Source organism: Sorghum bicolor, chromosome 6, assembly GCF_000003195.3.
Source record: "Sorghum bicolor cultivar BTx623 chromosome 6, Sorghum_bicolor_NCBIv3, whole genome shotgun sequence".
In the NCBI taxonomy this organism is placed as follows: domain Eukaryota; kingdom Viridiplantae; phylum Streptophyta; class Magnoliopsida; order Poales; family Poaceae; genus Sorghum; species Sorghum bicolor.
Genome location: NC_012875.2, coordinates 25,547,211 through 25,574,875, shown reverse-complemented (window position 1 = coordinate 25,574,875; position 27,665 = coordinate 25,547,211). Strand labels below are relative to the sequence as shown.

At 47.0% G+C, this 27,665-nt stretch overlaps 1 protein-coding gene across 7 annotated transcripts in view; it reads right to left on the bottom strand.

Annotated features, from left to right (window-relative positions):
- Window positions 202–27,665, bottom strand: part of LOC8086477 (phospholipid-transporting ATPase 2) — a 51,958-nt gene continuing 24,494 nt past the window's right edge. For 2 of the 7 annotated variants that reach the window (XM_021462900.1, XM_021462902.1), the window contains 18 exons: window positions 16,655–16,752; window positions 16,416–16,558; window positions 14,835–14,931; window positions 14,649–14,758; window positions 14,402–14,566; window positions 6,118–6,272; window positions 5,932–6,012; window positions 5,707–5,827; window positions 5,008–5,111; window positions 4,918–4,941; window positions 4,594–4,725; window positions 4,127–4,280; window positions 3,722–3,839; window positions 3,426–3,599; window positions 3,259–3,310; window positions 1,031–1,158; window positions 745–895; window positions 204–633 (listed from right to left, as the gene is read on the bottom strand). In XM_021462900.1, coding sequence (XP_021318575.1) covers window positions 397–633; window positions 745–895; window positions 1,031–1,158; window positions 3,259–3,310; window positions 3,426–3,599; window positions 3,722–3,839; window positions 4,127–4,280; window positions 4,594–4,725; window positions 4,918–4,941; window positions 5,008–5,111; window positions 5,707–5,827; window positions 5,932–6,012; window positions 6,118–6,272; window positions 14,402–14,566; window positions 14,649–14,758; window positions 14,835–14,931; window positions 16,416–16,558; window positions 16,655–16,752 — 2,244 coding nt within the window. In that variant the 3' untranslated portion in view covers window positions 204–396. Of the gene's footprint in view, window positions 634–744; window positions 896–1,030; window positions 1,159–3,258; window positions 3,311–3,425; window positions 3,600–3,721; window positions 3,840–4,126; window positions 4,281–4,593; window positions 4,726–4,917; window positions 4,942–5,007; window positions 5,112–5,706; window positions 5,828–5,931; window positions 6,013–6,117; window positions 6,273–14,401; window positions 14,567–14,648; window positions 14,759–14,834; window positions 14,975–16,415; window positions 16,559–16,654; window positions 16,753–27,665 lie in introns of all 7 variants that reach the window. The other 5 variants (XM_021462901.1, XM_002446195.2, XM_021462899.1 and 2 more) reach the window with 4 other exon arrangements.

The window sequence follows — 27,665 nt, the reverse complement described above, 5'->3', positions numbered from 1 at the left end:
CTCTACAGCTGTTAGAACGTTGATTTTGGTAGAGACAGAATCTTATGTACGTTTTTCTGGGTACACAATATTTCAAGCCCTCAGCAGGGGTGGTTTTCTGGGTGAACGAAGCATAATTTCGATGGATCAGTTATAGTAGAGATTATTATTATTAATTATTATTATTATTACTACAACTACTACTATTATTATTACTATTACTATTATTACTATTACTTGTTTATATTAATTTGTAAATGTTTTATAAAATTATTTTCTTTCGTCTACTAGATTGACAACAAACTAGCTAAAGCTTGAAAAAATTTAGAAAAAAAAAACTAAATCATTTATTTTACTAGGTGTTTTCTACTCGCATCCCAAATGAAAATTTTGGGGCCTGACACTGCCACTTATGGATCACCTTGCAGACACCGCAGTATCTGAAAGCAGAGGGTGATAATTAGAATCCCTGTTTTTACGTGAACCAGTCAGTAGGTTAGTGAGATTGGCTCTTGCCGCTTCCAGATTTCCAGAAGTTTGGATGGATCCATTGCTCTGCTCGATCTGCTGAAGTATGTTAATGGCGCTTGGCTGATACAGGTTCTTGAAGTATCTGAAAGCCACCACTGGTCCCATTCCTACTGCAACCGTCAGCTGGGAGGGACGAGATGTTTCATCATAAAGTGGAAAGTGGAATGAATAAGGGTCAGGCCAAAGCTGTAGTTGTCATGGTATGAAGTATGGTTAGACAATAGTTGGACTTACAGCCATGGAGATCCAGTATGAAGGTTGGCTACACAGGCGGAACATGATTGTGTACAGTTGAAGACTTGGGATGGCACTGAGTATTAAGTTGATCATGTAGAAGGCCACAAAGTTTCCCCAGATGAGAAAGATTTGTGGGTAAGTGAATGAGCTGAAGACCCAGAAGACAATGTCAGTCTAGACACATGTGGACCAAATAAGCTGAAGGAAATAAACAGAATAGTAATATTTCATCTACATGAATAATTATTTCTGATGTATCCGTTGCAACCTGATGAAAACTTACTTTGTATCCATTGTTACAACAAAAGCCTGTAACCAAATGCATCCGGACAGTGCTACCATTGAGAGTTCCTGCATCTCACTTTTCTCATCTGAGTAGGCACATATTGTAATGAAGAAAACGACCAGTGCCTGAAATTGAACAATAACAGTTTCATGAAAGAGAATAAAAATCAAAATGCATCTACACAGGCCTATGTGTTAGAGTAAATAGGAATAGTATCATATTGTGTACCCACATAAGGTGTTAGTCTTATGTACCCTATATAATCAGCCCATGAGGCCCAATGTAATATATCAAATATTCCAGCAATTATATTCTCCTTCATGGTATCATTCGCCTAGGTTTAGAGCCTAAACCTAGCCGCCGTGCTTCCGCACTGCACCCCCCCCCCACCCCCCGGAGAGGTCGATCTCCGCCCGGGGCAGCGCCCCTGTTTAGGCGTCCGATCCTATTTGATCCGGATGGCATCGTCATCGTCGCACAGCAGATCGAGATCTACCCTACGTCATCGCCAAGCTACCGTCGTCGCCTCGTCCCCGGGCTCACCGCCGGCTATCACCATCAACACTTGATCTTCATGCATGGAAGCAAATGGATCTCGCCCCGTCCCATGCCACCGTGGTGGCGGCCAGGGCCGGCCACACACCTCCACCCTGCGCTGTCATGGAGGCAGCCAGATCTGGCGTGTCGCTGTTGTCAGGCGGATCTGCCCATCTCCACCTCGTCGACGCGCGTTGGCACCTTCGACCCGCGTGTTCGTGACCCGCTGTGCGCCTTGCGCCGCCCGATCGGGACGCACCGCCGCCGTCATGTCGTCTTGCTGGGTACACCCTATCCCCTAGTAGGGTATCTTTTTGGTTTGCCCAATCACAGATAGCATTGAGTTGCCCGCCGTCCGTCAACCTCGTGCATTCTACTCCGACATCGGCATCGACTTCGCTGACACCGTCTCCGAGTACTACGCGCATTTTCTCCGAGCAACAGGGTTGTTGTGTCGCCTCATCGGGCCGCAGCACCATCGCCCGTGTGTCCGCTTCGCCGTTGCATCTACATTGTCGTCACCTGTGCATTGACGACTATGCTGCGCAATCCCTGTTGCGCCATCCATCTGCACAAGGTCTTCATCCTGCTGATTGGGTCTTCGTCTTCGAGCTGCCACTACCCGCATCGTCGCTGAGACCTGCTTCTTTGTCCAGCACAACCACACGGTTGGGACCCTCTCCCTTGTACGCTTGGTATTGGCAACATCGACGCGTCGACGCGTGCTTTTTGTCCCTGACGTGTTGCTGGATTTGGCAAATCCAGCTGTGCCTCGGTGCTCAGGCGGCTTGACTTTGGCATCGACTTCGGCATCAACCCTCCCGTTCCTACCTCGTCTGCCTCGATTGCGTCACCGCCTTTCTTCGACGACGCTCCTGAATGCACCGACTTCGGCATCACCCCCTCCCACGATGATTGTCTCAACGCGTCTCCATCATTACCATGGCACCCCTTGTGTGCCTGCAGTTCCATCGACACGCAACCCAACCACAACTACGCTCGGCTACCTCGACATCGGCACAAAGGGCTACCACCTTGCATGAGGACTCATCGGCTTCTTTGCCAGCCATAGCATACGCAACACATCGATTGTTATGACTGCAGGGGATGTTACTTATCAGTTTCTTCTCCCGTCTATAGCGCTCCAGCTGTGACTACGGGGGGATGTTAGAGTAAATAGAAATAGTACCATATTGTGTACCCACATAAGATGCTAGTCCTATGTACCCTATATAATCAGCTCATAAGGCCCAATGCAATATATCAAATATTCCACCAATTATATTCTCCTTCACTATGCAGTGAAAGACCAGAAGGCACAAATGAGGTCATTCAAATTCATGTCACATACAGCAAGATTAAAAGATCAAATTATAGTTTGCACTAGACGCAGTGATGAAGCAACCGTGTACACAGCATATACATATAATACTAATTGATTCATATATCTACCCATAAGTGCATCTGCATGCCCATGTCTGTCGGAGAATAAAAGTTGTAAAGTAAGAAGGTGTTCATTAGACAAGTAATGTGCGTATCAGATATTGCACTAATTGCTACCAGAACAAGATACTTGAACGGAATAACTCCCTGACCTTCAATAATCCCAAAGTAGCACTTCACTAAGATGTGAGGTGTGCCAATTCCAGATAAAAATAACAAAGGAACAGAGAGATGCATTATCTTACGTGATATAGTGAGCGCCCAAACCATCCACAAAATGTAGTGGGATTTAAAAGCCTGGCAAGATGATGGAACTACTCATATGAGCAAAACTTATGCACACAAGCTTTATGGTACATTTACAAGAAGTTACCACAAAAATCAAAGGAAACGAAAGGTAAAATTATATTACCTCCCAGCTTGAGAATGCAGTAAAATCTGGGGGTACTGCATAACTGTTGTTTCAGAGATATCCTTGTCAAAGATTATAGTCATCACGGGTAGACTTGTATAGAAAACGTTATAAGCCATCAAGCTAATTGAGTTGAATAAGCTAGTCCCAGATAGCCCCGACAAAAAGGCAAACCTAACAGGGGACTCAAGTGATTAATTGTACCCACAAAACCCATGCCAAAGTGGCAAACAGTAGCATAAGCTTGTAATGAAAAATGCAGCCAATGGCACAAGCATTAGAAGGAATAGACTCACAGAATCTGTATAAAGCATAAAAGAAGTGACTTGTAGAAAGAGTACTGTGAAATAAATGCTGTTCGATTGTATGAATAGCGCCCATGAATTAGTATCAACCTCTTAAGAAACTTGAACTCTGCAAAAAGAGAATAATACATAATGAAATTTGGAGGTGAAGTGCATAAAGGATAATAAAATAAAAGGATAATTGCAACCATTTTCATCTTGCGAATGGTACCCTTTTTGGATGGATAAGCAAGATTGAAATCACTAATGCATCGAGAATGGACAAAAAAGAAGTCTGCACTTGTTTGAAGTTGGTTAATATGCTATTTCTGTACCAGCTAGCAAAACCATTAAATCAGGTTTCCGGATATTTGGAAGTAAATAGAATTTATCTGTGCCAACTAGAAGTATGCTTACTCCCAATGCTATAATCAGCAGCTCTTGCAGCTTGCAGTCCTTCCCTACCACTAATCCCTACTCCAATGTTAGCCTCTTGAATCATTCTAACATCATTACCACCATCGCCAATTGCTAGAGTTAGGTAGCCAGCCGATTTAAGGATAGCAACAAGCTGCACAAATGCAAACAACATAATTTATCCAACCAACAGCTATATAACAATATCATATGTAATGTTTCAAAATCAAAAGAAACAGACAAAGGTCCATTACAAGACTATCTGTACTTCTGAACAGAATATATTAAGCTGCATGCACAATACTCAACCTAGCAGTCTCCCCTACATTATTTTATCTGTAACAGGCCATCCAATATCTTGGTACGAAACCATGATCTATGCAGACTGATGAACATTCACTTGTTAAGGGCTGATGTACAAGTCAAATAGTAGATTAAAAAGCGATGATAAACAACGAAAGGGAAACCTGTGCTTTCTGCAAAGGTGTCATCCGACAGCATATTGCTGTTTTTGACAGCATCGCCAATCTAGTAAAAGACTCTTTGGAATGCTTTAAAATTATTTCGAGTGCCCAACCATCCAAAATAAATGCAAGGTCCTGCATAAGCATATTAAGAGGAGGCACTCAACTCAAGCTTAACAAACAAATCATCCTCTAGAGGACAGGGAAAAATACAAATATAGTTCATATAGTTCAAACAGAATACAGGACAGGGAAAATCCTCTAGAGCCTACAAATAGGAAAGGGAAGTATGTTCGATGCAAAGCATCATTTCTGCATCTGACTGACCCGTGGTAAAGCTGAATATCCATTCTGAAAAGCAGAAAGGGATGATAAATACTTGTTGAAGTTCTAATTACTTGAATCCAATATATATACCTTTGTTTCGGATGTATTCTTCATAATTAATAATGCCCTCTCCAGGCTTCTTAGTATGTCCTCCTCAGTTTTCCCACTGATAGACAACAATTGACTATTGGGCTCTGAAGGAGTGAGATATTAAGTGATGATCTCGCTAACAGGTCGATAAATATAAAATAAAATTTACCAAATAGTTAATATCAAGTAGTAAAACCATGTAGCAGACCGAAACAGCTCATGCGAAGAACATAACTTCATGACTAGAAAGATATCAGATGCATTAGTGCTTATATATCACAAAATAGGTTTGTGTGTGGTCCCACAATAAAATGAAATATGAACAGCTGTTACACGTGTTTCTCCAGAAACCACCATGTGATGACATCCTGGAACAACCAAACAATTACTCACCATCTATTTCATGCATAAGGTCACTAAGCTAGAATGCAGAGTACAGATAAGATGGTAACCTTTTCAATTTCTTTTACTCATATATCACCAAATTTAACAGAAGACTCTGAAAAAGTAGCATCTATTTGTAACTTAGAGCTCGGTATTTGGGTACAACAGAGTAATGTCAAAGGGATACTGTGATAGGACAAGAAATTGCAATAGACCAGTGGAGAAAACATTTGCAGAAGGGAACTCCTATTGTTAGTTGCAAATGGCCACTGGCTAAATTTAAAGGATACCAAATGTCTCGCAATAGCACAGTACCAGAGGTTATGAGGTTACAGAGAAGTCCAATCTGAACTGCTGTATTTTGCTTATCGCCAGTTAGCATCCACACATTAATTCCAGCATTCCTCAACAATTTAATGGTTTCAGGCACACCATCCTGCCAGCCAGAAGAATCTATGAGGCAAGGTACCAAGTGTATTTGCTATAAATGTTTCCACTGGTTGTCAGTCTTAGAGATAGTAATTAATGATCAAGGTATACCTGAAGACGATCCTCTATAGCAGTAACACCAAGAATATGAAGGTCTCGCTCTAAGCTGTGACAAACTTCGGACATTTTAAACTGTATAATGAAGTACAGTAACATTAGCCAACAGTAGAGTAAGAGTTGGTGAGACATGACAGAACTAATAATGTTAATGGAAAATGGTTAAACCACAAAAGGTACCTCTCTATTGTCCAATGAGCAGCTAGCCTCTTGGAAGTTTTTGGACCATTCCTTATATTCACTTTCTTTTAAGTCACGCCACCCCAAACATAAGGTTCGCAATCCCAACTGAGAATACATTTCTACGGCTTCAAGATATCTCTGTATTTGTTGTCCTGTTCACAAATTAGAATAAGTAATTGTTTTCTCAAATAAAAAACTGAAGCAACACAAAACATCATAGGTATATTTGTAAAAGAAAAAAGAAAATGGCTAGCCATTGAATTGTTTAGTGCTAAGAGCAATAGAAAGCCCCTATATTTGAAATAGAAGTAACCAACAGAAGGTGCCTAGATCCTAGAGTACAACAGCATATGATGTCAGGACACATCTAAAGCAACAAAATAGGCTCTCTTTTTTTATCACATGCAAGTTTGGAGGTTACAGATGAAGCCCACCAAGAGAAAAAGTAGGATAAAAAGTAAAAAAAAAAGGTATTGGTACGTATTGAGACATGACAAAACTAGAGGATGTTTATTGAGCCGACATTATCTTCGGCCATTTTGCGTGACGCCGTGACCATTAGTCCCTCTGTTCCAAATTATAGTTCACTTCAGCTATGTCCTAAGTCAAACTTCCTTAACTTTGACCAACCTTTTTAGAAAAAAAATATATTAACAACTACAGGTTCAAAAAAATGCACTATCAAGGCAAATTTGATGATGTCATAAAAGATAGATGTTGAATTAGTGTCTATAATAATTGTTGCTACCTCAAGATGAATAGAATCAGAAACAGATATCTAAGGGGGATTTATTAATGGCCCTAGATGCCATCTTTAGGGGCCATGTTTTCAATTTTGGGCGCCTCAACACAGCCTTTATTACTCTGCTACCCAAGAAGACTGAGGCAGTGGAGGTAAAGGACTTTCGGCCTATTAGTTTGATCCACAGTTTTGCGAAGTTGGTAACCAAGATGATGGCTAACCGGCTGGCTCCGCTGCTTCCCAATCATGTCTCGGCAAACCAGAGTGCATTTGTGAGAGGAAGAAACATCCATGATAATTTTATTCTGGTCCAGCAGATGGTGAAGTCCTTATATAGGACGAAGGAGGCTCATATTCTCTTTAAATTGGATATCTCGAAGGCCTTTGACTCGGTTTCTTGGTCCTTTCTGTTGGAAGTTTTGCACCGCTTGGGTTTTGGACAGCGTTGGCGTGATCTCATTTGCCTAATTCTTTCTACATCGTCCAGCCAAGTGCTAGTGAATGCGGAGCCGGGCGATAATATTGTTCATCGTCGGGGTTTAAGACAAGGCGATCACCTATCCGCTATGTTGTTCATTTTGGTCATGGATGTTCTTAATTCTTTGATCAAGTATGCCACCATGAAGGAGCTGCTGCAGCCGATTGCCATTCATCAAGCCCGACATCGAGTTTCTTTTTATGCGGATGATGCTGTGGTTTTTCTGAGGCCTCATAGGACTGACCTAAGGACTATCAGACATCTTCTTAACATATTCGGACATGCCTCTGGTCTTAGAACAAACCTGTCCAAAAGCTCAGTTTCTCCTATTCATTGTTCTGAAGAAGAGATAGCGCTTACGGCTGATGTCCTGTCTTGCTCTATCAAGGAGTTCCCTTGTACATACCTTGGGCTCCTGCTCTCTGTTGGCAAACCAACCAAGGAGATGTTGCTGCCATTAATTGATAAGATAGCTGACTATCTTCCAGGTTGGAAGGCCTCCCTCATGAACAGAGCTGGGAGGTTGGTAATGGTGAGAGCGGTTCTAACTGCTGCTCCCATTTACCTGCTGATCGCCATGGACCTTCCAAAATAGTGTATAAAGCAATTGACAAAAAAAGACGGGGTTTTCTCTTGAAGGGGCAGGAGCAAGCTAATGGTGGCAATTCTTTGGTCGCGTGGGAAAGGGTGCAGCGTCCCCTTGAATTCGGAGGACTTGGAACTCATAATCTAGAGCTTATGGGCTGGGCGCTTAGAATCCGTTGGTTATGGGCACAAAAGACGGACCCTTCAAAACCATGGGCTGGCCTCCCAATCCAAGCCCCACAAAATGCTCAAGCTCTTTTTAACGTTGCTGTGGATGCCTTAGTTGGCAATGGGGAGAAAACTATGTTTTGGATTGATCGCTGGTTAGGTGACAAAACCATGGCAGAAAAAGCTCCCAACTTGTTCAGGACTGTATCTAAACGAACTGCCAAGAGGCGCACCGTAGTCCAAGCTCTCCAAAATAGAAGGTGGGTCAGAGATATAAATGGGGCTCTTACAGTGCAAGTTTGGCTTGAATATTTTCAGGTTTGGGACTTAGTGGTAGGTACAGTCTTGCAACAAGATGTACCTGATCAGTTTAAGTGGAAATTGACCCCGTCAGGCTCATACAGCAGCAAGTCCGCTTATTCAGCTTTCTTCGTTGGAACAATCAAGTTCAGTTCTTGGAGAAGAATTTGGAAGAGTTGGGCCCCCTGCGTTGCAAATTTTTCATCTGGTTGGTGGTTCTTAACCGTTGTTGGACGGCCGACCGCTTTGCAAAACGGGGTCTGCCACATCCGGAGGCCTGCCCCCTTTGCGATCAGGCTGAGGAAACAATCAGTCACCTTTTGGTTGGTTGTGTGTTTGCTCACCAAGTCTGGGTTTCGATCTTTCAGCTCTTGGGCATAGTACAATTAGCTCTTGATATTTCAGTGGGTCGTTTCTCTAATTGGTGGAGTAATGTTGTCAGAGCTGTACCTGTTAGAATTAGGGTTTATTGTATTGGGCCAACCCTAATTAGGGTGGCAATATAGCTGCCATACATGGGCCTCATGGGCCTACATTACACATACTCTAACACCCCCCGCAGTCTGAACTACCGGCGCAGTGGAGTTTGCAGACTGAACACGAAAAGAAGTACAACACACGAGCCCCCCACAGACGCAACTAGCCACTGGTGATGTTGAGGCTGGAGCGAAACTCGGTAAAGGTCGAGGACAGGAGACCCTTGGTGAAGATGTCGGCGAACTGGGAGGTGGTCGGGACGTGGAGGACCCGAACATCACCGATGGCGACCCGATCACGGACGAAGTGTAGATCGATCTCCACATGTTTGGTCCTCTGGTGCTGGACCGGGTTGGAGAAGTACACTGCACTGACGTTGTCGCAGTAGACCAGTGCGCTCCGGGAGAGAGGACTGTGGAGCTCGGCGAGGAGCTGCCGGAGCCAGGAAGCCTCATCCACGCCGTTAGCAACAGCACGGTACTCCGCCTCGGCACTAGAGCGGGAGACGACCGGGACACCAGTTTGCCACCTAGGAAGACGGCGTAGCCGGAGGTGGAGCGTCGACTGTCCGAACACCTGGCCCAATCGGTGTCAGTGTAGACGACGAGCTCGGTGGAGGACGACCGTCAGTGAAAGAGGAGACCGAAGTCGACGGTGCCGCGGAGGTAGCGAAGGATCCGCTTGAGAGCGGTGAGGTCTGGCTCCCGGGGATCATGCAAATGGAGACATATCTACTGAACTGTGTAGGTGATGTCTGGCCGGATGAAGGTGAGATACTGAAGTGCCCCGGCAAGACTCTGATATGCAGTGGGATCTGTCACTGGGGTACCCTCAGCCTCTGATAGCTTGCCCTGTGTGTCAACCGGAGTGGAGCAGGGCTTGCAGTCAGTCATCCCAGCTCTCTCCAGGATATCAAGAGTGTACTGCCGCTGGTGAAGGAGTAATCCAGCAGGATGAGGCTCAACAGTGACCCCGAGGAAGTGATGTATTGCACCCAGATCCTCCATAGCAAACTCCCGCTGAAGAGAGGCGATGATCCGCCGAAGGAGGGACTCACTGGAGGTTGTGAGGACAATGTCATCAATATAGAGCAGTAGGTATGCAGTCTTAGCGCCATGGTGATAGATGAACAAAGAGGTATCTGACTTGGTGTAAGTGCATTCGCTCCCATTGTGGGTTTTGGATAATTAATGATAATCAACTTAGGGACTAACCTGTTTTTCAAGTGTTTTATAGCCTATTCGATGGAGTTGAATAAACACTTTCAAGTAACCTGTAGCACCCTAACGTTTGGTGGACAAAAGTCGTTTCAACCCAAGGTCTTCAGCTCCTTTCTTTTTGTTTGGGTAATAGGAAACACCACACTATCAAGAGGGACACAAAACTAGTTGGCAAAATGGGGATAAAGAGTGCTCTCGTTGTTGGTCCTTTAGCTAAGATTAGCACTACCGGAAGTTCCGGCCATACCGACAGGAAGTTCCGATAACTCTAGGGAGGCCTGCCCGCGTTTCAGCATTCACTTCCGGTGGCTGACCGGAAGTTCCGGTCCTGGACCGGAAGTCAGCACAGTAGTTCCCTGCGGAGTGTCTCGCATCTCAGTTCTCACTTCCGGTGGCTGACCGGAAGTCCCGATACGGACCGGAAGTTCCGGACCAGGACCGGAAGTCCGCGCGGTAAGAATTCTGCGGAGGCGTTTCAGCATTCACTTCCGGTCAGTGAGCGGAAGTCCCGGTGTGCCTGACCTGGCACTAACCGTTAGTCATGGGCGGACCGAAAGTTCCGGTACCTCTCTATATATATCACTTGACCCCCTTTCTAACCATAGCGTGAGATAGAAAACAACTCTGATTCTGAGCCTTCCAACTTTGTCTAAGTTGTGACTCACCTACTCTCTCTCCCCCTGTGTCTCCGAACCTCAATCTTCGATTGTTTGAGCTAGGGAAGTGAGATTAGAGAGTGGGAGCATCGATCTACGACTTGGGCATTTGGATTCCCCCTTCTTGCTGGCTGGGTTTGTGTTTATTACTCTTGGGGTCTTTGAACCCTAGCCGGCTGGGCGTTCTTCGTGGTTGCCCGTGTTGATTTACTTGTGTGGGCACCCCGAAGCGTTTGTATTATATCTTGATTCTTAGTGGATATCTCAAGTTGACCTGTGTGGTCGCTTGAGAGAGGAGACCTTCGTGGTCAGACCTTAGTGGTCACCTCAACAACGAGGACATAGGAACTCCTTAGTGGAGATTGCCGAACCTCGGGTTAAATCTCTTGTCTTACTGTGGCGGTGGCTTCGACCACCCTTTTCGCATCGTGTGCTGTTGTCTTTCCTCTCTACCTCCTATTTCATAGGGTGGTGTTTTAGATTCACAACTAGGAGTGGAAACGAAGCTCGGGAAGATCAACATCAACTTCAACAACCTCTAGGAGGGTGTGGTGATACTAGATCTGAATTCCCACTTGTCTTCTCTCTGATTTCATAGCACTTTTAGGGAACCGGAAGCCCAGGAAGTCTGCACTAGCTGACCGGAACTTCCGATCCAGACTACCGCAACTTCCGGTCTGGTTACTAACTTCCGCAAGTTCAAGTTTGTGAGTTTCAGGTTTTATTAAAAGGCCTATTCACCCCCTCTAGGCCAATCAGGTACTTTCAATTGGTACCAGAGCAAGGTCCCTCGTACATACGCTTCACTGCGTGAGGAGGAACATTGGCCCATATGGATCCAACAGCTCAACAACAAATCATTGAGCAAATCACAGCATAGATCACAGCGTCCTTGCAGCTGCAGCAGCAAGAGCACATGAAGAAGATGTAAGAGGAGCTGGACAAGATGAGAGAGCTCCTAGACAAAAGTAATCATGAGTCGGATAGTGAAGGTGGAAATGAAGATGCTAGCAAGGTGTCAAAGACCTACAACAAAACCGGGTTTGACTATAGTAGTTCAAGCAAGAATCCAACATTGCTAATGATCAACCCCGGAAAGCCTAAGTGTGGTGAACCATGTCGTAAACCCTTGTCTTTCGTGTGATGAATGATTGTAGGCAAAATCCTTCGTGTTTTATCTCTTTCTTTGTGTTTAGCCCTCTTGATGTGATGAGATGTTATCTGGAATGGTTATGATGAATAATCATTCAAATTCTTTTATCTTTATTCTTGTGATATATCTTGTCATGTGCATCACGCTTTTATTGCTTCACACACTTAGGCACCCCACCGATTGCAAAACTTAGGGGGAGCTCATTCTAAATGTATGCAATCTTGCTTATAATCAAGATTCGAAACTCCAAAACTCATGCATACATTAAGGGGGAGCTCAACCTAAAGCTTGGAATTCAAAACCCTAAATTCAACTCTTTACATCTCTTGTAAGCCTAAGTTGGTTGTCATCAATTACCAAAAAGCATTCTTGACGTCCAGCTGATGCACGGGCCACCCGCGAGTGAGAGCCAACGAGAGCACCGTGCGGACGGTAGCCGGCTTCAGCACCGGGCTGAAGATCTCGTCGCAGTCGACATCGGGGCGCTGAGTAAAGCCCAGAGAACCCAGCGAGCCTTGTACCGCTCAAGAGTGCCGTCAGCCCGGCGCTTGTGAGTCCAGATCCACTTGCCGGTGATGATGTTGGAGCCTGGCAGACGAGGCACCAGATCCCAGGTCTGGTTGGCGAGGAGGGCCATGTACTCATCTTCCATCGCGCGGCGCCAGTGAGGGTCCAACAAGGCCTCGCGGACGCAAGAGGGTACCGGGGAGACCTGCGAGTCCCCGGGCATCGCCGCAAGAGCCTGGGGCTGCAGGGTACCAGCCGCGTGCCGCATCACCATCGGATGAACATGACGCGGGTGTCGGTGAAGAAGCAGAGGGTGGTACACTGGCGTCGCGACACGGGTAGCTGGGGGCCTCAGCGGCGGTGTCGGTGTCGCCGGCAGAGAAGACGTCGTCGATGGCGTAGGTGACCCCGGCGAAGATGGGGCCACCGGTGCCGACGGAGACGCGCACCGGCTGGGCGAAGCGTGCCGGTGGGGGCGGAGTCGCCTGTCCGGGACCCGAGCCATGGGCACGTCGCTGGTATACGAGCACCGGCTGGGCGAAGCGTGCCGGTGGGGCTGGAACCGGAGTCGAAGTCGCCGACCCAGGACTCGTGTCGTGCGCAGGGGCCGGCCTAAAAGGTGACCCCACGAGACCCAGGCCGGGTACAGGCCCCGTGGTGTCACGGGTGACCGGCGGGCTGGGGCACAGCCCTAGCGAGGGGCATGGCGTAGCAGTACCTGCAAGAAACAACGGCAAAGGTGGTTGGACCACCGGGTTAGTGGGAAACATAGAGGATAGGTCAAGGTCCAGGGTGGAGGTAGGAGTGGTGGTGGTGGAAAAGGGGAAGACAGACTCATCAAACACCACATGGCGAGAGATGAGGATGCGACGAGAGGTAAGGTCGTAGCATCGGTACCCCTTGTGATCCGAGGAGTACCTGGGGAAGACACAGAGGGTCGAACGGGGGAGCCAACTTGTGGGGAGCGGTAGCGGTGGTGATCGGATAACACGCACACCTGAATACTCGAAGGTGATCATAGTGAGGAGGGGTACCGAAAAGAGCATGGTGTGGCGTGGGAGCTGGGCAGGCAGCGGAAGGAAGGCGGTTAAGGAGGTAGGTGAAGGTGTGCAAGCCCTCGGCCCAGAAGCGAGCAGGAAGTGAGGCCTGGAAAAGAAGAGTGCGCACGGTGTCGTTGGTGGTGCGAATCATGCGCTCAGCCTTGCCATTCCGAGAGGAGGTATACGTGCAAGACATGCACAACTGGACACCGTGAGAGAGAAAGAAGGCACGGGAGGTGAAGTTATCGAACTCCCGACCATTGTCATATTGGACGGCCTTGATGGTGAGGCCGAATTGTGTGGACACCCAAGCGAAGAAGTGGAGGATAGCGGGGAAAGCATCAGACTTTGCACGTAAAGGAAAAGAGCTAGCCTGATACCACGTTAGAATTAGGGTTTCATTGTATTGGGCCAACCCTAATTAGGGTGGCAATATAATGCAGGAAACACCGTAATGACTGAAGCGCGTAAGGGCATCAACTCTTCAATAAAATTAGGGTTTGAGAATTAGGGTATACAATGAAACTCTTTAATAATTTTGGTGGCTTGGGAGATCTGGAAACACCGTAATGACTGTGTGTTTGAGAATTCGAGGCTGAGTCTTCAGGTTAAGAACTATTAGCATGGAGGGTGGTCTCTAGTGTTCAACAGGGCTTCTAAGCTCCAAGAGCTCATGCCCAGGTTATTGGCCCTTGGTGTTTAGAGCCTTTGGTCGCTGGTCATTTTTCTTGTTTTTGTAGCGAGTTTTTGGTTTTTTTTTTGTTCCCTCTAGACTCATGTACTTCTCTTCTCTACCTTAATGAAATGACACGCAGCTCTCCTGCGTAGTTCGAGAAAAAAAAAGAACATTATGCAAAGTAATCTTAGAACACAGAGAAAACCAAAGCATAACAGGCTAAATTCAATACCAGGATGAATCATGCCGTAATGCACTTTTCATGGCTATACCATATACCTGGATAGGCATGAGGCAGGAGAGCTTCATCAGCACCTTTTGATAAAAGAAGGATCTTACCAGTCTGCCCTTCCTTTACCACTATAGACATTTTTTTGCGATCAGAAGTGAATTCCAAAATGTCCAACAACTCATACAGAAACTTAGACCCATTGAAACAAATCTCTGAAGAAATAGAAGAGGATTCAATTGAACAGCTTAAAGAAAGTGCAATAATCTCATCACAATCCAATGAACATCCACTAACCAGCTGTACTGCTGTCTTTACTGATGAGCATCATATTCAGGTTTCCTGCAGCGTTAACTAAAGCTACCTCATCTTGGGATTGTGCTTTGTATGACACAGTATCACCATTGCTGAAAGTATGAAAATTTTATAAAGAACAGCTTAATATCATGCAGAGTAGAGTAACGAAAAGAAACTGTGACTTGCCTTCTGATAGGAACCACTGTATTGCAAAGAGCCATAACCAACAGAAATTTGATGACATCAGGATCATTACTTGAGATCGCATTTACAAGTCTGACATCTAAGTTGAGGGAATTGTCAGTTGACGAAAAACAGGTTTGCTTCTGCAACAGTTTGGGCGGCACATTTAGAGTACAAGTTATTTACTAACAAGTAATAAGGCAATAACAATATCTAAAGAGGTAATTCAAAATCCATGATCGCTGCGTGTTGTGTGACCAGGCTGGAGAAACAATTGATCATTTACTTGTCTCATGCGTATTTGCTTGACAAGTATGGCATATCCTCTTGCAGAAAGTAGGCTTTCAAGATTTAACCCCTCAACTGGAAGATTTTTCCTTTGATGATTGGTGGGCCAAAACAAATGAAAGAGTGGATGGTCAAGTCCATAAAGGTCTCAAGTCCAGTATCATCCTTGGAGCATGCGCAATCTAGAAACACCACAATTGTTGCGTGTTTGATGGGATCTTGTCTAGTTTGAATGGGGTTTTAGAGTTCATCAGGGAGGAACTATTTTTTTGGTGTTTAGCTGGGGCTCGAGGGGTTTCAGATCTCCTTGCCCTTGGGTTCAGTGATAGTTAGTTTGATGGTCAAGGTTGTTTGCTGTTTGTAGTCATTGGCGAGCTTATTTTTGTGTGAGTGTTCTGTATGTGTGGTGTTGTATGGGTTCTAAACCCCTTTTCTTCTTCTTCTTAATATATTGATTTGCAGCTCTCCTGCATATTCGAGTAAAAAAAACTCAAAATCCATGAGTAGAATTTACAACACATTCCCAATAACATCATGACATTGTGAAGTGCACTAACAGTCTGGCAGCACCATTAGAAAACATATATCATGAATTCTAAAGTTGTTACAAAAGTTACAAAGTCACTGTTGACCGTTCTACATATAAACACCTTAATAATTTTTCTTATACAAAGCTTTGTATAGTATGAATTTCAACTACCATGTTCCATCCCTCCTAAAAAAATAAGAGTACATGAAAATTGTTATGTATAACTACCGACTACAGAAAGTGATTTTTTTTCTCTCGAACATGCAGTTTAGCTGCATATCATTATATTATGAGGAAAAGGGGAAAGATAGCAAGAGTGAGATTCAAGTTGCAGTGAAGTGTGCACTACTGCTCTTCCAGTCTGAGAATTTCCAGCCACTGTGTTGTTAGGGCTCTTGCCCCTTTTTTCTTCTTAATACAAAGATACGCAGCTCTCCTGCGTGTTCGAGAAAAAGATGTCACATTTGCGCAAGCAAATAGCATGTGTCATGGCCAGGACCCTAAGAAGTGGCCTTGTCAGGCTGTAGTACTGTTAACAGGTACTGCTCACTCGTAGGAATAGGACCGGTGTTGTATCACGCCCAGCTCAGTCTCCTCCGTTTATAGAGGACCGATGCACCCTTATCCCCCAATTCCACCTCCCCAATTTCTCATAATCGATACACATAACAAGCATGCTTCATACTAAGCCCTACAGAATAGAGAAAAGAAAAGGATAACATTGTCCCTTAATAGGATGTAAAGAACATAATGAGTAAGTGGACAACCGTTTAATGCATCTCCGTTGTCATTTCCATACAAAGTATCGCTTATGCAGCATTGTTTGAGGATCATTTTGTTTTCTGTCAGTGTCCCAGTTTTGTCACTCAAAATATATTCAACCTGTCCGAGGTCCTCGCTAATAGCTGTGCTGAAGGATACAATTATCTAATAAGCTTCAAGAAATACAGAATCTAGATGCAACAAACTTTAAAGTTTACAGAAACAGATAAATTGTAGCACGCACTTAGCTGAATGAGCAGGTGTATTTGTTTCCCAATCAAACATTTGCTCATCCCAATCAATAAACTTTGCATACACACCTTTAGCCAAATCAAGAGTAACCTACAACCAAGAATAAAAAAAAAATACTTTAAAATAATAGAGATCGTATAAGTATAGAAAATTATTAACAACAGTATCTGAACTTCTTGAAGTGCCCAAACAGTTCATTTACACCTTCAGCACTTATTTGTAGCATCAAAATTTCACAAGGCCTGTTTGGTTTCCATCTTCCAACACACATCATCGCATCAGGCATAGTAACAGGAGAAATACATCAAGGAAAAATGCGGGTGAACTAGAGAAAGTTTGTTCAGCTTCTTCAGCTACAGCTATCCACATAAAACAGCAAAAGTAACCTCCAGATTTGACTGTGAATTAATTTCCAACCCTAAAAAGGAACAGTTAACCTATAGTATCTGTTAGAATGTCTGATTTCCTTAACTGGGCTAACCCTAGAGGGTTAGGAATATAGTGTCCTACACATGGGCCTCATGGGCCTAGCCTCATGGGCCTAATACTCATGTACTCTAACACCCCACAGTCTGAACTACCGTCGCAGCGGAGTTTACAGACTGAACACGAAAGAAAAGAAGTACAGTACATGAGCCCCCCCACAGACACAACTAGCCACTGGTGATGTTGAGGCTGTTGCGGAACTTGGTGAAGGTCGAGGACGGGAGACCCTTGGTGAAGATGTTGGCGAACTAGGAGGTGGTCGGGACATGGAGGACCCGAACATCGCCGATGGCGACCCGGTCCCGGACGAAGTGTAGATTGATCTCCACATGCTTGGTCCTCTGGTGCTGAACCGGGTTGGTGGAGAGGTATGTTAACTATGAAGACTTATATTATAGGCCTGTAGGCCCATACGGTCTGGCCCATGAGGCTCTCTAGACCTATATATACTCCTTGCCATCTCTCTGGAGAGTTTATGCTCTCAGATCCCTAAGGTACGTAACATGGTACCAAAGCCATGGATTAGGGTTAGGATTAGCCTCATCTAATTCACCCACGATCCATTTTTTTCTTGGGATCCTTTCCTCTGCTTTGTGCGGCCTGTTGTCACGCCTCTGCTTTGTGCGGCCCGTCATCGCGCCTTCGTCGTTCGCTGTCCGCCGTCGCCTTCGTCATTCGCCGTCCGCCATCGCGCCTTCGTTGGCCGTGCGCGCGAATCACGCGCGGACCCGGTCGCGCGGATCGCAGGGGGCTTCACGGGAGGACCCGGTCCGTCCGCGCGGATCGCGGGGCTTCACGCGCGCGCGTGGACGTCCGCCGTCGCGTGAGTTGCGCCTTCCAGTGCGGACCCGACACGTCGCGCGCGTCCTGTCTTCTTCACGCGGACGCGACGCGCGGTCGCGGTCTTCACGCGCGGAACCCAGACGCGACGCGTGACACTCCACTGCACGCGCGGATCGGATCGCAGGGCGACTTCTTCCGGGCGACTTCTTCAGTCTTCGTGGCTATCTTCGTGGAACTCTCCTGTCTGCTCAGTTTGCGGTGATATCCCTCTCACTTCTTCGTCTTCAATTGCTAGTGCTCAGATTCCATCATGTCTCAGTCTCAGTCTCATCATTCTGCTATTGTTATCAACATCACACTGGATGGTCAGAACTATTTAGAGTGGGCTTTTACTGTTGAAACTGCATTAAGGGGTCACGGTCTTTATTTTCATTTGACTGATGATCCACCAACTCTTAAGTCCGATAATAGTAATGCTGCTGCTGTCAAAACTTGGGAAATCAATGATGGGAAAGTCATGGCTGCTATGGTTAACAGTGTTAAACAAACCATGATAATGAGCCTGCGCAAGTTTAAGCAAGCAAAACCTATGTGGTCTTATCTGAAGGACCGCTATGTCCAGGAGAGTGGTGCTCTTCAACATACTCTTATGCAGCAGCTTCATGTTATTGAACAGAAAGACATGTCCATTGATGAGTATTATTCTGCCTTTGATCGTTTGATGGGTTCTTTGATTTCCATGGTGCCTCAGTGTACAGCAGGTCAGAACTGTACAGCACTCTCATTTATTGAGCAGTTCCTTACCTACAGATTTGTCATGGGAGTGAAGGCAGAGTTTGATTCTATCCGTACCAGATTACTTCATACTTCTTCTACTCTGACCATGGCAAAGGCATTGTCTGAACTGCTTGCTGAAGAGACGCGTCTTCAGGCTCTGTCTACTGTGCCTAACCCTCACAGTGTGTTGGCAACTTCTCTGCGTCCGGTGCAGTGCGTCCGGTGCTCAACTCTAACAGGGCCAAGCACTGACAGCACACCGGACGCTCAGGACAGCGTCCGGTGCCTCCGCGCACTGCGTCCGGTTGAGAAACACTCCCGCGACTTCTCCAAATTTTCTATCGGCGCAATAGAAAATATACACTTAATTTTCTCAAAACCCGCACCCCTCTCAACCCTAGGAACTCCACCTACTTTGTAAATGTGCTAACACCAAAGGTGTCCAGCACTAAAGTGCATGTGTGTTAGCTTTTCACAAACATTTTCATCAAAGGAGTTAAGTTAATCCTTTACTAGAACCTAATGCATATGCTCAAGATATGGACCTAGTAGCACTTGATTCGAGAGGTGACCATGATTTCCTCTCTTGATAGTCGGCTATCTATCCTAAATCCGGTCAATCACTTCTCTACTCAACTTAGACCGGCAAAAGTAAAAACCTATGTTTATATCTTTGCCTTGATCACTTTCCTCCTTATCTATCATCATGATCTCCAATGCATGCTTCATCTCTTTGTGATCATGTGGCCGCCTTTCCAAGCCACCTTGCACCTTCATCACATGTGTTGCTATGCCTAACCCAAATCACTTACACACAAGGCATTAGCAACTTGGTGTCATTAATTACCAAATCCAAACTTGGGCTTTCAAGGGCGCAGCACGGCGAGGGCCGGCGCGTAGGAAGAGGAGGGCGGCGCGGCAGGCAGCCGACGCACGCAAGGAAGGTGCAACGGAAACGGAAGGCTAAACCTAAGCTGATACCATGAGAGCAATTAGCCTCAGGATTGATTGATTGATTGAAGAGGTACAGGGTACATTATATAGGCAAAAATCCCTAAGTGTTTATAGAAACACCCAATCAACGGTGATCCTTGCCTTATCAATCTATCTTAATCCTAAGGTGCTTAACCGCACCAGCCCATAACAGCCCATTAGGACGCCTGTTGCTAACACTCACGACTCTCTGCCCTAATTTCCTGCTGACGCCCAAGCACGCGCCGCCAGCCCGTCGCCAAGCCTTCAAGCCTCGGCCGACCACCTCTCACTCCTATTCTCTCTGTTGCCGTGACAGTAACATCACTTAGGGCAGCTCCAACAATTGGCTTTTAAGCTAGCTCTAAGCATTTTTCTCATATTTTAATAGAAGAGAGAGAAAAGCTAGCTCTTAGTCAAGAGCTAAGCTCTTGCACATGTTTCAAGGTGATGTGAGAATGTCACGTGGGGCTATCCATGTTAAAAGCTATGCGCTAAAAGTTAGCACTATTGGAGAAGTTGGCTTAACTAGCTCTAACCATTGTGGGTGCCCTTAGAACACTACTTCCTTCATTGTGCCAATGTTTGCTCTGTTGAGAACTTAAGTGGTATGTAATCATCAAATACTTTGACTCTAAAAACTAGAAAAATTTCAAGACATCATATTCCTCTAGATGTTATCTGTCTGAGTGTTGAAAGCAATAAGGCTTACTTTTCTAATTAGATACTGTTAGAGTACATGAGTATTAGGCCCATGAGGCTAGGCCCATGAGGCCCATGTGTATGACACTATATTCCTAACCTCTAGGGTTAGCCCAGTTAAGGAAATCAGACATTCTAACATGGTATCAGCTTAGGGTTTCTTCCTCCACTGCTCCCCTGCCCACCCCAGCCGCCGCCGCCTCTGGCCGGCGCGCCGCCGGCGGCCATGGCCGGCCGGCCTAATCCTCCTCCTCCCATCTACTTCAACCACTTCCCTCCTCTCCCCACCTCCTCCTGGGCGCAAATCGCGCATCACCCGCCGCCCAGACCAGCTTCCAGCGACGCGGTTGCCTTGGCCGCCGGCGCGGCTGCTGCTCTAGCTGCGCGCAGAGGCCGCAGCGCGGGTGGAGGCTGAGGCGCGCGCAGAGGCTATGGCGTCGCGTGGACCACGGGCGGATGCGGCAGCGGGAGCAGAGGAACGCGCGGATTCGGCGGCCGTGGATGCAGAGGCCGTTGCGGACACTCCTACCCAGGTTGCCGGTCTCCATGGACGCCTCACGGACCCCCTGGGCATGGCAAACGCCACCACAACAACCGCCTACGCCCGGGGAGCAGCCGCCGCCATTGCTGCTGGTCTCGGCATGCCTCTGGACGCGACTGCTATGCTCGGGACGCTGCTCACGGCTGCGGGCGCTCTGTCCAGGGGGCTGGCTGCCGGCCCGAGCGTGGTTGCGGGTGCGGGAGGCACGACACCCTTCCCCGCACCACCTCCGCCGCCCGCGACGCATCGTCCGGACTCCACCCTCCTCGCCGCTCTCGTCACTGCTCGCGCTGCGGCTGCGGAAGGACGGGAACGCGTGCGGGAGGCCACCCTTGCTTGGGAGCGCGAGCATGACGCGGTTGACGCGTTGGCCCGCTAGATCGCCGAAGCAGAGCAGTGCCTTGGCATCTCGTCCTCGCCCGACGTTGGGAACACGTCCTCGGGATCGGCCCCGGTCGTCTAGCACGATCGGGTCGACCCCCACGTGGTGCAGCTCCACTACCAGGCCGGTGGCGTCCAGAACATTCGCCTCCTCGTCCCGGTCGTCCTCGAGCCCGAGTCCCCCTCCTACGCTTGCTGGAGGGACTTGGTCCTCCTCACCCTCCGCCGCTACGCCCTCGACAACCACGTCCTCCTCGACACCGCGGAGGTGGTCCAGACCCCCTCGTGGCTACGCCTCGACAGCATTGTCCTCTCCTGGATTCTGGGGACGATCTCCCTGGACCTCCACGACCTCGTCCGCAACACTCCGACCGCTCGTGGGGCCTTGCTACCTTCGTCCAGGGTGACCTCTCCGTCAGTGAGTTCTGCAGCCAGATGAAGGGCATGGCAGGACTCCCTTAGCGTCCTCGGCTGGCCCGTGGAGGACCGTATCTTGGTCCTCAACGTTCTCCGCGGGCACAGTGACCGCTACTCCTACCTCCGGATGTGGATCACCCAGCAGCGGCCCTTCCCCACCTTCATGTAGGTCCGTGATGACCTTGTCCTAGAGGAGCTTACTCAGGGCCTCCAGCCTGGGTCCACCTCCGCCCTAGGATCCTCATCCTACTCGACTGCTCTCGCTGCCACTCCTCCGCCCCGTCCTGCCCCGCCACCACAGTCATCACTTCTCGGTCCTCTTCCCCTCGGGCCGAGCGGGGGTGGGGGGTATCTCCATGTGGCCGTTCCAGGCTCCCGGTGGTGAGCCTCGCCCGCCGGCGACCATGCTTGCTGGAGCTTCCCCGGGGTCTCCCTCCACGACCCCGTGGATGGCACCCCCTGCGTCTATGTGGTCCGGGCCTGCCAGTTGGGACCAGGCGGCTTTGGCCCACTCCTTCAGCACCATGGCCCTGACACCACCAGGTGGGCCGGAGTGGGTCGCCGACTCTGGGGCTACTTACTACAGCACCCCTAACCCCGGTATACTTTCTTCTGTTCACCCTCCTTCCTCTCTTCCTTCGTCCATTATGGTCGCAAATGGCTCCTGTCTTCCAGTCACCTCTGTGGGTGCCGCTGGCTACCATGGTTCCTTTCGTCTTCCTGACGTTCTTGTTGCTCCTTCTATGGTTCACAACCTTTTTTCCATTCGTCGTTTTACAACTGACAATTCTTGTTCGGTGGAGTTTGACTCTTCTAGTCTTACTGTGAAGGATTTGGCTTCCCGGCGTCCTCTGCTCCGATGTGACAGCACGGGGCCCCTTTACACTTCGCTTTCTGGCGTCTGCCTCGCCTCCTTCGCCAATTTTATCAGCTGCCTTCACCACCACTACTTCCACTACTTGGTATCGGCGTCTCGGCCATCCTGGACGTGATGCCCCTGATGCAGCTCAGTCTTAGTTCCGATATTCGATGTACTCGGGCTCATGATGAGCATCTGTGTCATGCGTGCCAACTGGGCCGTCATGTTCGTCTTTCTTTTTATAGTTCTTCTCATGCACCCCGCATTTTTGACCTTGTACATTGCGACTTATGGACATCTCCTGTCATCAGTATTTCTGGATACAAGTACTATCTTGTGGTGGTTGATGATTATTCGCATTATTCCTGGACTTCTCCTTTATGTGCGAAGTCTGATGCTTTTCCTGTGCTTGTCCACTTTTTCGCTTGGGTGTTAACACAGTTCGGCCTCACCACCAAGGCTATCTAGTATGACAATGGTCGGGAGTTAGATAACTCAACCTCCCGTGCCTTCTTTCTCTCTCACGGTGTCCAGTTGCGCATGTCTTACCCGTATACCTCCTCTCAAAATGGCAAGGCTGAGCGCATGATTCACACCACCAACGACACCGTGCGTACTCTTCTCCTCACCTTAATAGATCCCACTGCATATAGGAGTCTTGCCGGGGCACTTCAGTACCTCACCTTTATCCGGCCGGATATCACCTATGCAGTTCAGCAGATCTGTCTCCATATGCATGATCCCCGGGAGCCACACCTCACCGCTCTCAAGCGGATCCTACGCTACCTCCGCGGCACCGTCGACTTCGGTCTCCTCCTTCAACGACGGTCGTCCTCCACCGAGCTCGTCGTCTACACTGACGCTGACTGGGACGGGTGTATGGACACCCGCCGCTCCACCTCCGGCTACGCCGTCTTCTTAGGCGGCAACCTGATCGTCCAAGCGCCAGCCAGTCGTCTCCCACTCTAGTGCCGAGGCGGAGTACCGCGCTGTCGCCAACGGTGTGGATGAGGCTTCCTGGCTCCGGCAGCTCCTCGCCAAGCTCCACAGCCCTCTCCCGGAGCGCACTGGTCTACTGCGACAACGTCAGTGCGGTGTACCTTGTTACGTACCTTAGGGATCTGAGAGCATAAACTCTCCAGAGAGATGGCAAGGAGTATATATAGGTCTAGAGAGCCTCATGGGCCAGACCGTATGGGCCTACAGGCCTATAATATAAGTCTTCATAGTTAACACCCCCCTTCAAACTCAAGGTGGAAGCGGAGGATTGGAAGCATTGAGTTTGATCAAGTGAAGCCGATGCTGCTCTCGAGTTTGTGCTTTAGTAAAAAAGTCAGCCAATTGCAACTCAGAGGGCACATATTGGAGAGAGACAGTCTTCTGTTGACAATGAGACCGAGTAAAGAAGGCATCCACACCAATATGCTTTGTAAGTTCATGCTTCACAGGATCATTGGCAATTTGTATGGCTCCGGTATTATCACAGAGAAGAGGTGTGGCAACATCACAAGAAACACCAAAATCAGCCAACAACCATCGAAGCCAGACAATCTCTGCCGTAGTAGTAGCAAGAGCTCGAAGTTCAGCCTCTGTCAATGTTATCCTAAACGCTAAACGGTAAACAGTCGGTACCCTTCGTTTAGCGTTTACACTTTTTAGACGGTGTTTAAACGGATTAAAACGGTCTAAACGGTTTTACACAATATTACAAAAATATGCATATTTTTAATGTAAAATCAGTCATTCTATCATTTATACATATTTGTGCAACTAAAAAACCATTTATTTTATTATGTACATATGTTTATGCATGTTATAAGAATCAAATATACATATTTATGCATGTAACAAATCAATTTTACATATTTATAAATATAATAAATTTAAGTATACAAATTGTTGATATAAAATTCAACTAGATTCACGTGGTGTTTGCCTAAACGGCCGTTTAAACAGCTGTTTAGCACGTTTAATACCGTTTACAATTGTTCCGTTTAGGCCGTTTAGACCGTTTTTTCCCGTTTTTTGACCGTTTAAACGGTCAACCGTTTAATTTCCTGTTTACCGCTAAACAAAACAGTTTGCCACCGTTTACCGTTTAATGACCGTTTAATCAGCCGTTTAGGCCGTTTAGGCGAACACTGGCCTCTGTACTAGAGCGAGATACAGCAGCTTGTTTCTTGGACTTCCATGCAATAGGAGAAGAGCCAAGAAGAATGCAGTACCCTGTGATGGAGCGTCAATCATTGGGGTCACTCGCCCAAGTGGAGTCTGAATAAGCATGAAGCTGAAGTGGACTGTCATGTGCATAGAACAAACTCTGACATGATGTCCCCCGTAAATATCGCAGGACACGAAGTAGATGTCCAAAATGAACAGAAGTCGGGGCACAAACAAACTGACTCAAAATATGAACTGCATGAGCAATGTCAGGCCTGGTGACAGTGAGATAAACAAGACTGCCCACTATATGTCAATATCGAGAGGGATCTTGAAGAGGTACCCCATCAGTGAGACGAAGCTGTAATCCATAGGTGTAGCAGCAGTCCTGTCGTCAGTGATGCCTGAACGAGCAATAAGGTCCTGAATGTACTTAGACTGAGAAAGTTGATATCCCTTGGGGGATCGCTTGACCTCAATGCCTAAGAAATAACTGAGAGGACCCAAATCCGACATCTGAAATTCAGCACTAAGCTGCTGCTTCACATAAGAAATGTGATCCTCATTATCACCTGTAATCAGCATATCATCAACATATAGAAGTAGCAAAGTTCGACCACGTGGGGACAAATGAACAAATAAGGCCGGATCATGATCACTAGGTGAAAAACCAGCAGCCCGTATGGCAGAAACAAAACGCTCATGCCAAGCACGAGGGGCCTGTTTCAGGCCATATAAAGCACGACGAAGATGGCAAACATATCCTGGAGGAGCAACAACTCCTGGAGATGGTTGCATATAAACTTCGTCAGTCAAATTACCATGAAGAAAAGCATTCTTAACATCCATTTGAGATATGGACCAAGAAGAAGCAGCTGCTACTGCAAGTAATGTACGAACTGTTGTCATATGAGGAACCGGTGCAAATGTCTCATCATAATCAAGACCTTGAATCTGCTGAAAACCTCTAGCAACAAGACGAGCTTTGTATCTTTCTATGGAGCCATCTGACTTGGTCTTAACTTTGAATACCCACTTAGATGTAATAGGTACCACGTGTGATGGCAATGGAACAAGATCCCAAGTGCCTTGACGATCAAGAGCAGCAAGTTCCTCAGACATAGCTAGCTGCCATTCGGGAATACAAGCAGCTTCTTGATAAGTGGATGGCTCATCAACAATAGCATTGACATGAGGAAAACCATACTTGTCTGCAGGATGAATAGAGCTACGATCTCGAAGATTATATCGTGGACCAACCTGTAACTCATCAGAAACAATAGATGACTCATCAATAGTAATATTATTAGAATCATCAACAACGGGCTCATCAGGACTGGCCGAGGTGGTAGAACTAGAAGAAATGTGGGTGAGGTTTTTAGGACGACGGCTGAAAACACGTGTGATAGGTGGTTTAGAAAAGGAGTGAGGTAGTGGAGGTGGAGTTGGTGCAGAAGATGAAGGTGGATCAGAAGGTATGGGTGGCGTGATGAAAATAGGAAACAGGAGGTATGGAGGCGTCATTGCTTGGTGAAGATGGAGGAAGACGCAAAAAGGAGGTGGACTCAGGGGGAATATGAGGGCTTTGTGGATGGATTATAAAAGAAAGGACGGTCCTCAACAAAATTAACATCACGAGAGATGCGTATGCGACGGGAAGAAGGATTATAGCATCGATAGCCCTTATGCTCAGGACTATATCCCAAGAAAACACACTCAACAGACTGTGCAGTCAATTTTGTGCGCTCACGAGGGGCAAGCAGGACATAGCATGTGCATCCAAAAACTCGAAGATGGTCATAGCTTGGAGGAGTACCATAAAGTACTTCACCAGGGCATCGGTCAAACAACTTGGATGATGGTTGCCTATTAATGAGATAGACAGCAGTGGAAACAGCTTCACCCCAAAAATGAGAAGGAACAAAAGATGAAATCAAAAGGGTGCGAGCCGTCTCTATGAGATGGCGATGTTTTCGTTCAGCGACGCCATTCTGAGCATGAGCACCTGGACAAGAAAGCTTTGCAAGGGCACCCTCAGATGACAAAAATTGTCGAAAAGCAGCGGACAAATATTCACCCCCAGAGTCTGAGCGGAGAATTTTAATAGGAGTAGAAAACTGGGTGCGAACCATTCGAACAAAAGATTGATAAATGGAACACAATTGTGAACGATGTTTCATGAAATAAATCCATGTATAGCGAGAATAATCATCAATGAAAATGACATAATATTTGTGGCCACCCTTTGTAGCAAAAGGTGCAGGACCCCATACATCTGAATGAATAAGATCAAAAGATCTAGCAGTATGAGAAACACTAGAAGAATACGGAAGTTGTATTTGTTTGCCAAGTTTACAACCCTTGCAATGAAAACTAGACTCAATAGATGTATGACCTAAACGACCTTTATTTATCATGGAGGACAAACGAGACCCACAAAGATGACCAAGACGATGATGCCACTTGGCAAATGAAGCAGAGGATGATGCAGCAGATGAGGCATGAGCTGTAGATGCAGCGAACGAAGGAAGTCGTAGGGTGTCGAGAACATAGAGTCTGGAAGCACCTTTACGGCGATGGCCAGTCCCAATCACTTTCCCGCTGCGACGGTCCTGAATAAAACAAGATGAGTCATCAAAGCCAACAAAACAATTCTGGTCGGTAACTTGACCAACTGATAGAAGATTCATAGACAACTGAGGTACATAGGAAACATTTGGTACAGAAAAATAATTATTGCAAAGTGAACCCTGATGAGCAATATGACAAGAAGTACCATCAGCTGTCTGAATGGAAGTGGCATCAGTGACCGGCTTGCAAGCAACCAACTGGGACTGATCAGATGTCACGTGAAAGGAGGCTCCAGAATCAAGCACCCAGGACGAGGGAGTACCAACAGTCGAGGAAGCAGCCACAGAAACAGTG